The sequence below is a fragment of the Lynx rufus genome, unplaced genomic scaffold, assembly GCF_022079265.1.
Source record: "Lynx rufus isolate CCGP_SWC_20201006 ecotype Redwood Valley unplaced genomic scaffold, mLynRuf1.p SCAF_2, whole genome shotgun sequence".
NCBI lineage: Eukaryota > Metazoa > Chordata > Mammalia > Carnivora > Felidae > Lynx > Lynx rufus.
This window is the reverse complement of record NW_025814834.1, coordinates 94783787-94797260: the sequence shown is the minus strand read 5'-3', so window position 1 is coordinate 94797260 and position 13474 is coordinate 94783787. Positions and strand designations below refer to the sequence as shown.

The following is a 13474-nucleotide window of genomic DNA, read 5'->3' as shown; positions in this document are numbered from 1 at the left end:
TGACCTGAACCAAAGTCAACCACGGCCACTTAACCAACTGAGCCACCCAGGCGCCCACTTCATTTCTGATTTTATTTATTTAAGTCCTCTCACTCTCTTTCTCTCTCTCTCTCTCTCTCTCTCTCTCTCTTTTTAGTGAGTCTGGGTAATGGTTTATCACTTGTGTTGATCTGTTCAGAGAATCAGCTCCTGGTTTCATTGATCTATTCTTTTGTGTTTTTAGTATCTGTTTCATTATTTCTGCTCTGATCTTTATTATTTCCTTCCTTCTACTGACTTTGTGCCTTGTTCTTTTCCTAGCTCCTTTAGATGTAAAGTTAGATTGATAATTTGAAGTTTTTCTTGCTTTTGAGATAGACATGTATTGCTGTAAATTTCCCTGTTAGAACAGCTTTTGCTGCATCCCAAATATTTTGGCCCATTGTGTTTTCATTTTCATCTGTCTCCATGTATTTTTTTAATTCCTCTTTGATTTCTTGGTTGAGCCATTTTAGTAGCATGTTATTTAGCCCCCATGTATTCATGTTTTCAAATCTTTTCTTGTGGTTGATTTCTAGTTTCATACCATTGTGGTCAGAAAAAATACATGACTGTTTTTTTTTAATTTATTGAAATTTGTTTTGTGGCATAACACATGATCTGTTCTGAAGACTGTCTCATGCACTTGAATGTGTAAGCTCCTGTTTTTGGATAGAATGTCCTGAATATATCTGATAGGTCCATCTGATCCAGTGTGTCATTTAGAATTCCTGCTTCCTTGTTTTCTATCTGGAGGATGTATCCATTGATGTAAATGGGGTATTACCATCCCCTACCGTTATTGTATTACTATCATTTCTTCTTTGATGTCTTTTAATAGTTACTTTATATATGTAGGAATTTCAAAGTTAGGTACATAAGTACTTATTATTGTTACAACCTCTTGTTGGATTGTTCCCTTTAGCATTACGCAGTGTCCTTTGTTTCTTGTTACAATCTTCGTTTTAAAGACTGTTTTGTGCAATACGAGTTTCGCTACCCTAGCTTGCTTTTCACTTCCATTTTCACAGTACATTTATTTGTATTCCTTAACTTTCAGTCTGCATGTGTATTTAGGTCTGAAGTGAGTCACTTGTAGGCAGCATATTGATGGGTCTTGTTTTCTTATCCATGCATTCACCCTGTGTCTTTTGATTGGTGCCTTTAGTCTATTTACATTCAGAGTAGTTATTGATGGGTATATATTTACAGCCATTTTGTTATTTGTTTTATGGTTGTTTTTGTAAGTTCTTCTCTGTTCTGTGTTCCTTTCTTCTTTTGCTCTCCTCTTTTGTGGTTTGATGGCTTTCTTCAGTGAAATACTTAGATTCCTTTCTCTTTATTTTTTGTGTATCTATTACAGGTTTTTGTTTTGTGGTTACCATTAGTCTCACATATAATATACATATAGAAGTCTATATTACATTGATAGTTGATTTAAGTTTGAACCTATTGTAAAAGCAATAAATTTTTACTCCCCTCCACGTCACATTCTATGTATATGATGTCATATTTACATCCTTTTTTAACTTTTTTTTAAAGTTTATCTATTTTGAGAGAGAGCAGGAGAGGGGTAGAGAGAGGGAGAGAGAAAATCCCAGGCAGGCTCCATGCTTAGTGAGGAGGTCAACGCAGGGCTTGATCCCATGACCATGAGATCATGAGCTGAGGCTAAATCAAGATCTGGCCGCTTAACCAGCTGAGCCACCCAGGCACCCCTACTTCACATCCTTTTATTTTGTGGATCCCTTAACTGATTTTCATAGATATATTTATTTTACTGGTTTTGTGCTTTATCCTCAGTGATTAATCTACCACTTTGATTGTGTTTGTATTTACATATGAATTTTTTTTCTTTCATAATTTTGTTACTCCTGATTATGGCCTTTTCTTTCCACTCAAAGAATGTCCTTTAGGGGTGCCTGGATGGTTTAGTCAGTTAAGCATCTGACTCTTGATCTCACCTCAGGTCTTGATCTCAGGGTCATGAGTTCAGGTCCTGCATTGGACTCCACACTGGGGATGGAGCCTCCTTAAAAAAATAAAATGGATTTCTCTCTTCTTGACACTACTTTCAATTACTAAGTGTCTTGGTGTGAACCTCGTTGGGTTTAATTTATTGGGGGCCTTCTGTGTCTTCTGAATCTGAATGTCTTGTTTCCTTCCTCAAATTCAAGAAGTTATCTGCTATTATTTCTTCAAATAAATTTTCTGCCTCCTTTTCTCTCTCATCTCTTTCTAGCATCCCAATACTGCAAATGTTACTACACCTGATGATGTCACTGAACAACCTTAACCTATTCTCATTTTTTATTTTTTCTTTTTGCTGTTCAGTTTGTTGCCTTTTCATTACCTGCCTTCCAAATCACTGATCTGTTTGTCTGTATCCTCTAATCTGCTAATTCTCTCTAGTGTATTTTTCATTTCGGTTATTGAATTCTTCATCTGTTTCTTTTTTATATTTTCTCTTTGTTGAAATTCTCATTGAGTTTGTCCATTTTTTCTTTCTCAAGTCCAGTTAGTATCATTATGACCATTGCTTTGAGTTCTTTATCCTGACATATCGCTGATCTCAGGTTCATTTTGCCCTTTTGCTGCAGTTTTGTCCTTTCATTTGGGATGTATTCTTGTCTCCTCATTTTGTCTAACTCTCCACGTTTGTTTCTGTGTACTAAGAAGGTCAACTCTGTCTACTGATCTTGAAAGTAGTGGCCTTAAGAAAAAGAGGTCCAATGGTGCTCAGTAGCACAGTATCCCCTTTTTACCAGAACCAGGTGCTTCGTGGTGGCTCCTCTGGGTTGCTTGTGCTCTGCTTTTGTGGCTGAGCCACTTTTGCCTTCAGTCCTCTTGGCTCTAATGGCCCACTTTGCATGTTGTAGGTAGGATTTGGTCCCTGTGCCGTTTAGGGCCCAGACTGGCCCAGGATCACTGTGGGCTTGTAGTTAGACAGTGTCAGCGGTCAGACCACAGGCCTGCCCTCAGCAGATCACCATACAGACCTGCATGTTGCATTCCCTGCCTTGTCCCCTGAGAGTCTTGTGTTGGTAGGCAGGGCCAGCAGCAGACCAGATGCCTGCCCCCACTTTGTCTGCCATGGCTGCAGGGCTCCCAAAATGGCGGGCTCTCTTCCTGTCCTGCCCCCTGAGAGCTTTTTATTGGTGCGTGTGGCTGGCAGTGAGATCAGATGTCTGCTCCTAGGCCATCTGCTGGGGCTGCAGTGGAACTCGTTGTGCCTCTCATCCTTGTCCAGGCTGCTTGTAAAATGTGACACAGCAGGAGCCACTTAGGATTGTTATCTGTAGCATTTAAAACATCTGGAATAAGGCAAAGAACAAAATTAGAAGAAGATTAATGTGGGCTTCTTAGGAAAGATACTTTCTTTTAAAGTGTTTGATGGGGCGCCTGGGTGGCTCAGTCGGTTAAGCGTCTGACTTCGGCTCAGGTCATGATCTCGCAGTCCGTGGGTTTGAGCCCCATGTCGGGCTCTGTGCTGACAGCTCAGAGCCTGGAGCCTGTTTCAGATCCTGCATCTCCCTCTTTCTCTGACCCTCCCCTGTTCATGCTCTCTCTCTCTCTGTCTCAAAAATAAATAAATGTTAAAAAAAAAATTTTTTTTTAAATAAAGTGTTTTGACGTTCTGGGGCGCCTGGGTAGCTCAGTCGGTTAAGCGTCCGACTTCAGTTCAGGTCATGATCTCACAGTTCATGGGTTCAAGCCCCGTGTCAGGCTCTGTGCTGATAGCTTGGAGCCTGGAGCCTGATTCAGATTCTGTGTCTCCCTCTCTCTCTACCCCTCCCCTGCTCACGCTCTGTCTCTCAAAAATAAATGTAAAAAAAATTTTTTTAAGTGTTTGACGTGTTGTTTTTTGTTTTTTGGGGGGTTTTTTGGTGAGAGAGGGAAAGACGGGGAGGGCAGGCTCCAGGCTCAGCACAAAGCCTGGCACAGGGCTCTGTCCCATGACCCTGGGATCATGACCTGAGCCAAAATCAAGAGTCAGATACTCAACTGACTGAGCCACCTAGGCACCCCTACATTCTTATTTTTAATAGCTCTATTCTTACTTAAGAATATGTTCCCAGTTTGTTTATGCTACTTTTTTTTTTAATTTGTTTTTAATGTTTATTTTTGAGAGAGACACGGGCAGGGGAGGGGCAGAGAGAGAGAGAGAGACACAGAATCTGAAGTGGGCTGCAGGCTCCGAGCTGTCAGCACAGAACCCGATACAGGGCTCGAACTCATAAGCCACGAGATCATGACCTGAGCCGAACTTGGACGCTCAACCAACTGAGCCACCCAGGTGCCCCTATACTTTTTCCTGACATTTGTCTTTTTCCTTAAGTCCAAGCTCAAATGGTATTACTTCTTTCAGGATTAATTTCACCCTCCTATTTTTGTAAGTGTTTTTTATACTGTTATTCTAATATAGTATCAGGGCTAAGAATACCTAATTCAAAGAAACAGGACTCTGTCTTATTTTCTTTATATCCCCACCAGTAACATCCTGAGTTCACAGCTTAATACCCTATGTAACAAATGATGAGGTGATGGAGTCGGATGTTTTAGACTTCATGTTATGTTGTCACATTGTCAAAACGTGCATGACGTTTGTGTGGAGATACACTGTGGCATGGATATTGATGGGGATTAGGTTGCATTAGGGAATCTAAAATAGCATTAGAAATTTACTGATGCACATTCCATGATGTAGTGTCCTATGACATGGAATCTATAGCTATTTATTGAAAGTGTTCTCTCTCAGATGTTTTTTTCATAAGAAAATTTTAGGCTGGGGCGCCTGGGTGGCTCAGTCGGTTGAGCATCCGGCTTTGGCTCAGGTCATGATCTCACGGTTGGTGAGTTCGAGCCCCACGTCGAGCCCCACGTCGGGCCCTGTGCTGACAGCTCAGAGCCTGGAGCCTGCTGTGGATTCTGTGTCTCTCTCTCTGCCCCTCCCCTGCTCATGCTCTTCCCTATCTCTCAAAAGTAAATAAACATTAAAAAAAATTTTTTTTTAAATGAAAATTTTAGGCTGGAAGGCTCCAGTGTGAATCTCCAGAAATTAGTAAATTTAAATAAATAAAGGAAATCAGAACACTTGCACATAAATTGGCTTTTCTTTTTCAAAGTTTTATTTCAAGGTAACCTATAACTTCAAATGTATTTTGAATAAACTATAAAAGTAGTATGAGAAACAGTTGTGAAGTTCCCTGGGAGGATGTGACTGTTTTAAGTCGAGGTATTTTAAGTCAGATTACATTACAGTGAATTCTGCCAGGTATCTACATTTTTCTTTTCAGTTGTATAGGACTGTAGGTCTGACAAGTCTGTCCTAAGTTACTTTCCCAGTCTATAAAGAGCTGAGCCCAAATTCTGACACTGCAGTATATGCTTGTGTATGTGTATGTTCTGAGATGGTATTTCCAACACAAGAAAAGATCATATCTTCACATCCCATTTCCAGTCCTGCCCTTTACGTTCCTAGGTGTGGAAATGTGTCAGCGTATGGTTTGATGGTGTTTGGCATTTAGAGCATGAATTTGAAATACATGTGATTTGATAAACTGTAAAGAGGGTTGAATGTTAACTGTTAGACTAAAGAACAAGAAGTAAGTTTCTTCTCCCCTTTTCCTTTTTCTGCCTGTGAGTTTAAGTATTATAGAAAATTCACTCACAGAAAGGTTTAGGAAATAGCATATTATCCATCACTTCATTACTGACTAGGATTAGAATATAAATTTTCTGTACAAAGTTAGAATAGTCAGAAGTCATTTATAACGTGGCCATAAAGTATTATTGCCATAGACCTAGCATAATTTTACAAAACCGTTCACTGTTAAACAGTTCACTGTAATTGGATTTTTACTTTGTTGTTGTTAATATGTTTTTTAGTTAACAAATAATGCTTTGCATTTCTTTCTTTGTAAAAGGTTGATGTCAGATTGTATTTAGCTATTTAGTCATTGAGCAGAATCATAGAGGCTCCCAGACAACTACATTGATACTGTTATTTATAGTCGGTACCTGAGATGGGATCTTTGCCATGTCTGTTGCTTAAGAGATTAATAAGCATAGAAATGAAAACTGGTATTTATAATATAGCAAAATATATTTATAGTATTACCAGAGAAATCATTTCACTGACCTTTAGTTGTAGAAATTTGCATGGGCAATACTATAGTTTGGTTCATCTTTGTAGAAACTTTTCAAATACCCTGAAGCTGGATGGTTATTTTTATCTGGTTTCTTAAAAAAGAAAGAGAGAGAGAGAGAGAGAGAAAGAAAAGAAAGACAGACAGACAGACAGACAGACAGGAAGAAAGAAAGAAAGAAAGAAAGAAAGAAAGAAAGAAAGAAAGAAAGAAAGAAAGAAAGAAAGAAAGAGATTTGTGGTAGCTTCTAGTAATTTACTTAATTTTGAGATAATGGGTTTACCTAAAGGAATCCTCTTGGTGTCAAGAGACAAAATATTCTTTTTTTTTTTTAATGCATTTCTTACTACTCAGAGATTATCATTGTGGAGATTCTTGTTTAAATAACTCATGAATTCATTTGATAAAAATAAACTTATACTTTTAATTTACTACTTAAGTTACTAATAGTGCCTTCAATTTAGAGAAGAGTTGTCCCTTAGGTGTTTCATGTGTGACTTCAGGTAAATTACTTAATCTCTTTAAGGACCTGTTTCTCTGTCAAGTGACCTTAATAATACATTAAGGAAATGATCTAAAAACTTGCTAAATAACTCCATTTTTCTTGTGCCCTTTACATATTCCTAATATAAGGATGCCTGTCTTAGTGTGACAACCATTCTATAAAAGTGGTTCTCCTCTTTCCTACTTTTGGTTTTCACAAGAGCCAGATTCATGGGCATGCAACCTCTGATGTTACACAGGGCCCTGTGTTTGATTCGATGTTCTGCTGTTACCAACTAAAATTCTTAATAATTTTTCAACAAGCAGCCCTACATTTTCCTCTTGCACAGGGACCAGAAATTATATAGCCAGTACTGGTCCTCAGAAATCAGTTGTCATATATAGTTGTCATAATATACATTGAATAGTAATTTTCTATGTAAACCATATAAATTTCCTTAACTACAAGGGAAATCTTTGTACACAAATTTTATCTGAATGTATTTTAAGTGGGGAAAAATACAGCTGGGAGTTACCTATACAGTAAATCCTTTAAATGTTAGTTCTCATAATGACGGTTTTTTAAATTTGCTATTTTAACAGTTCTGTTGTTTTATTTTTATTTATCTTTTTGTCATCTTAAAACACAAAAGTATTTGCTTAAAACACTTAAAAACATTATGTTAGATGAAAAAAAATTAAATTCAAAGCAAGGTTTAACTCCTTATGCCATTACAGGTTATCAAGTTATACCCAACCACCAGCAAAACTACCAAGGACTAGTTGGAGTTCAGCAACCCCAGAGTCAGAGTCTAGTTGGTGGCCAGCCCAACAGCATTGGAAATCAGATCCAAGGATTAGTCATCCCATATCCTTCAGTGCCATCATACCAGGTATGTTGTCACTATTAGCATCTTCGGGTAGAGGTAAATACATAAAATATATAGCTACAGTGCATCTTCGTTCTTTTCTTATTATAGGGGAAATGATTCTGTGATACATAATTTATAGTCATAAGAGTTGTATTAGTTATAGCAATTTTGTTTACCTCATTGTATTGCTTTATTCATTCAATTCTTTAATTTTTATAAATAATTAAATGTGTACTACCACGTGAACCACATTGGTATTGGCAAGAAAATTTTCTTTGGCATTGTCTATGTTTCCAATGATAGAAACATATAACAACCTAGTATCTGATTCTTTTCTTCAGCTCCTTAGAAAGTCTTGTTGAGAGGGGGATGACAGGGAAAATAGAGGGAGAGGTAGGTATTTAAAAGAGTGAGGCAGAATACAAACTATAAATCAGTGTTAATAGAATAGAAAAGAATGTCAGGTTTTCCATGGAACTGATCTTTTTCCCTACCACCAGTCCTAGAAAGGAATGGCATATCATGTATTAAAAATGTTGTGGACTTTTGGTCACTACATAAAATGAGTTATGAAGTGTATCTTGTCTTTATATTTCCCAGAACAATTTACATAAGCACAGAATAACTGTTGTACAGAATACTGAATATAGTTTAACAGAGAACTACTACACTTTAAAAATTTTTTTATTATTGGTTCTGTTTATTTAAAAGTCATAAAACTGGGGCACCTGGTGGCTCAGTTGGTTCACTGTCTGACTTTGGCTCACGTCACGATCTCCCGGATCATGAGTCCAAGCCCCGCATTGGGCGCTCTACTGACATTGCAGAGCCCGCTTCAGACCCTCTGTCTCCTCTCTGCCCCTTCCGCACCCGCCCCAGAAAGTAAACTTTAAAAAAGTAAATAAATAAAAGTCATAAAACTATTTGAGTTTTCTATGTAAAAAGTGCGTTGGGGGGCGCCTTGTGACTCATTCGGTTGAGCGTCCAACTTCGGCTCAGGTCATGGTCTCGTGGTTCGTGAGTTCAAGCCCTGCATCAGGCTCTGTGCTGACAGCTCAGAGTCTTGAGGCTCCTTCAGATTCCGTGTCTCCCTCTCTCTCTGCCTCTGAGACAGTGCTCTGTCTCACTCTCTCTCAAAAAAATAAATAAACATTTTTTTTTTAAAAAGTATTGTGGATTTTAATTTATAGTTGTAAAGTAGAAATACCTATTGTTTCATGTATAGGTCAGGTATATTTAGTGTAATATGACACATTCTCAGAAATTTGTTTTACCTTTCCTTCATCCTTCTGGAATAACTTGCAAGTGAGTTTGTTTTATTAGCCTAATGGCTTTCCATACCTGAGTCTATTGTTAAGAAATCCAAAGACCATTTTCATTCATTTCAATGAGGTAAAGATAAGACTAGTTAGTAAGATACATGTACGTGTGAACAAGTTGGTGATGTATACAGTCCCATAACAGGATTATGAAATAAAACCATGAACCGATTAGGAACTTAAATACAGAAATTCTCTGGAAAGATAAAAACCTTTAACTAGCTCTTAAAAGAAAATTATGGGCATAAGTTGGTTATGAAGAAATCCTGGGGATGGGGAAGGATATGAGCAAAGGTGCTAGCATATTCCATATAATTCCAGAAATTTTAAATTGAAATTAAATGTAAACTACAGAATTGTCAAGGAAGGGCTAGTGAGCACTAACAGTATGTCTAGTTTTCTAGCTTCCTGATAATAGAAAGCAACTAAGGAAGAAAGAAAACTAGGTTTTACATTTTTGTTTTCTTTCCAATCTCTCATGCTTTTTACTCCTTATCCTCTGTACTTGAGCCCAGGCACATGAGACTGCCCATCCCCTACTTCTCCATAGACATTAGACAGGATCAGTACCAGAGCAGGAACTCTCCCTTGTCAAGGACCTTGATCATGCTTCCTAACCCAGTACCCAGGCACTGTGAAAATAAGATCTGCCCTTCACCTTTAGGGGGTTCACAGTCTGGTGTGACTAATACAATTTTTAAATAAATTACAGACTTGTTAGTATAGTTCTTTAAAAAGAGCTAGATATTGAAAATGTTTCAGTGCTAAGACAGTAATTATAATTTCTATAGCATACTTGTTTTTACAAGTTATAAATCATTTCTCAAGGTATTTTATATAATCTTCAAACTGGGTAAAACACTATGAGAAGGATGGCTCTATAGAGCATTAAGAACTTGCCTTATAATTCCTACTACCTCTCGTAGACAGGCTAGGTGGTGATAAAATGCCATCTAAAAAATAAGCCAGAAAAATCATCTGTCCTTAGTAGATTGTATTTGGTGGCCATAGGTCTCAAGTACTGTTACCTCTCTTTTTTTTGGTACTTCAATTTTTTCTTTACCACTAGTTGTAGATTATTCTATAGCTTAAATCATCTAGATTGAGCTGTGTCATTTTCCCTGGATCTGTCTTCCATATATATGAACTTAGATACTATCATAAATAATAATTTTAGAATGTTGCGCTCCCTCAGTAGACAAAAAGAGTTATTCAGAATTGGATAAATCAAACCAGTAACTTTCTCTTTGCAATAATTGAGCCAAATTGAAAGTAATAAAGGATTACTGTGTTTTTTAAAAAGACTGGTTTGCATTTCAGTAACATGTTATATAGGCAAGACTTAGAAGTTAATCAATTTCCAGTGGTGCTTGGGTGGCTCAGTCGGCTAAGCGTCTGACTCTTGATTTCAGCTCAGGTCATGATCTCAGGGTTCGTGAGTTCAAGTCCTGAATCAGACTTTGGGATGCTGACAATGGATCTCTCTGGTGCCCTCTTTCTCTGCCCCTCCCCCACTTGCACACTCTCTCTTTCTCCATGAAAATAAATTAATTAACTTAAAAAAAAGTTAATCAACTTCTAAATCACAAAGGCCAGATAGAATAGTGAGATGATTAAGGAGCTGACACTCTGGAGCCAGAGGGCATAGGTTCAAATCTTTTTTTTTTTTTTTTTAATTTTTTGTTTTTAATGTTTATCTTTATTTTTGAGACAGAGAGAGACAGAGCATGCGTGGGGGAGAGGCAGAGAGAGGGAGACACAGAATCGGAAGCAGGCTCCAGGCTCCGAGCTGTCAGCACAGAGCCAGACGCGGGGCTCGAACTCGTCAACTGTGAGATCATGACTCGAGCCAAAGTTGGATGCTCAACCGACTGAGCCACCCAGGCGCCCCCATAGGTTCAAATCTTAACTTCCCTGCTTGCTAGCTATACAACCTTGGGCAAGTTACTTAACCTCAGTTTTCCCATCTATAAAACAGGGATAATAAAAGTACCTTTTTCAGGTTATTAGGAAGACTTAATAGTATAACACACATAAAGTTCTTAGAATGGAACCTGATGTGTGATGGTAACTAGTCAGTAATATTAACTTCCATTGTCATTGTCATCACTATCCTACTATTACTACTGTTGATACTACCATTGCTAACATCATCATCATCATCATAACGTTCAGAAGCTTTTACATTGGCCCTATTTACCAAAATCACTATAATCCACCCGTAATGTTGTGGCACATTTATGAATTAAAAACCCATTAGAACAACAACATCAGAAGAGCCAATTGTGTCCGTGGTTTCTATTTTAGAAAGTAGAGAAACCAGTGTACTTAAAAACCCATTCTGTTCATGTGGTTTCTATGTAGATAATACAGAAAACAGAACTGAAAGATCTGCTATTCACCAGGTGCCTACTGTGCTAGATCCTGTAAATAGAGACTGCAGTGGAGATAATGCCTCCCTTGAGATGGAGGTAGTATCCCATTTTTTCAGATACGAAGCTGATGATCCTCAGAATAGTTAAGTCATTTGCCCAAAGTCTCATAGATAGCCAAGGAATGGAGTCTATACCATGTCTGTTTATCTTAAGCTCCAAAACTCACACTCTTTATGATGCAGTGTATCTCCCTGGTGCCCTACCTGAGTTTTACTTAGCTCTGCCTGAGACAAACTGTATTGTATTACTTTTTCCACATCAAATCATCATCCATATTTGGAAATGTCATCAGTGTTTGGAAACCGTTTCTTTTTTTTTCTTTTTTTTTTAGTTTATTTATTTTGAGAGAGAGAGAGAGAGTGCATGTGAGTGGGAAAGAAGCAGAGAAAAAGGGAGAGAGAGAATCCTAAGCAGGCTCCGCACTGTCAGCACAGAGCCCGACCCGAGGCTTGTACCCACAAACTGAGATAATGACCTGAGCTGAAATCAAGAGTCAGACACTTACCTGACTGCAACACTCAGGTGCCTCTGGAAACCATTTCTTTTTTAAAACAAGTTTTACTTAAGGACATAAGTCACATTTTATGTTTATAACCTAATACATCTAGCCTACTATACAACTGATAAAGGCTAGCCAAAAATAATAGCTGGCTGAAAAGAACAGAAATAAAGTTGTGGTACTGTAGCTAATTTATCATGTTAGCCGATTGGCAGTTTTAGCTTATTCCTAAATGTTGATACTGGAAAAGTTTATGGAGGCTGGAGACATTAACATTTGCCAGATTTTGAAGAACCTTTTTCCCTTTAAATTGTCTTTCAAATTTTAGGTTTCACTGCCTCAAAGTTCTCAAGGAATTGCCCATCAGACTTATCAGCAGCCTGTTATGTTCCCTAATCAGTCTAATCAAGGATCTATGCCCACAACAGGAATGCCAGTTTACTATAGTGTCATTCCTCCTGGTCAGCAAAGTAATTTAAGGTGAGTATGACCAAGAAACCTAATCCTATAGCTTCTCATTGTTTATCATGATTATGGTCTGTTGCTAATTTTAAAATTGAGTAAAGAGCATGACCTGAAGTGATTGTCTAATATAGAATAGAAAAACTATGATACAGTCTACTTTTCTAATAGTTCTTTTAACAGAATCAGTATATGCAAAACATTTCATATGTAAACTGAACAAGAGTCAGATCGTCTCTCATGTGCCTAAAAGTAGGCAATTCTCCTCTTAACCAGTAGTTGGCCATAGACGTTGGAGTTTGGAGCATCTAATATTTAAGGTTTTTGTAAGGAGTCAGGGGAGAATATTTCTTGTGTATAACCTTAGCAGCAAAATTTCTTAACTGAAATTTTTCAGGCTACAGGGAACTCATTTTTCATCAGTAAGAGGAGACAGGCATATAGAAGAAGCAAATGATAATAGCTCTGTGTAAAAGCAAGTTATGAAACTACTTCTTTAGCTGCTTCAACTTGGAAGAACAGAAGCTTCTCTGATAAGCCTAATGTGATATAAATAGTAATCTTCCTTTGAATTGGGTAACTTTAGTCCATTATTCAGAAAGTATTACAGTCTTTGATTTATTCTCATGACATCCCTGTAAGGTTGCCAGAGGGACTGCATTGCTCTTTTCAAGAAGGAAGACCTAAGTTTTCATTGCTGGTAAGAGTTTGGCACCGGTTATGGTTACCGGTGATGATATTTAGGGGTGAGAAAAGGATTGACAGACTTGTTTCATTGAATCTGCTTGGGAGAATGGAGACTTGGCTCTCGTATTTGTTACCAGACACAACACACACACATAGGACACACACACACAAAGGATTCGCTTACTTCCTTGCCCTTTCCAGCTCTGTGACTGTCACAGATTGAAGAGGCCCAGGATTTTTAATCAGCACGTTGGTTGTGTCTTTGAGGTAGAGCAGCTACACACTGAAAATAGAAATGTGTACTGTGTTTGGGGTGCCTGGGTGGCTCAGTTGGTTGAGCATCCAGCTTCGGCTCAGGTCATGATCTTACTGTCCCTGCATGTTCAAGCCCCACACCGGGCTCTGTGCTGACAGCTCGAAGCTTGGAGCCTGTTTCAGATTCTGTGTCTCCCTCTCTCTCTGCCCCTCCCCCACTCATGCTCTGTCTCTCTCTCTCTCTCTGTCAAAAATAAAATAAACGTTAAAAAATTAAAAAAAGAAATGTATACTG

General features: G+C 38.1%; 1 protein-coding gene across 3 annotated transcripts in view; it reads left to right on the top strand.

Annotated features, from left to right (window-relative positions):
- R3HDM1 (R3H domain containing 1) overlaps nucleotides 1-13474 on the top strand; it is a 171119-nt gene that overhangs the window by 110959 nt on the left and 46686 nt on the right. For all 3 annotated transcript variants that reach the window (XM_047082940.1, XM_047082938.1, XM_047082937.1), the window contains 2 exons: nucleotides 7389-7543; nucleotides 12104-12255. In XM_047082940.1, coding sequence (XP_046938896.1) covers nucleotides 7389-7543; nucleotides 12104-12255 — 307 coding nt within the window. The remainder of the gene's footprint in view (nucleotides 1-7388; nucleotides 7544-12103; nucleotides 12256-13474) is intronic.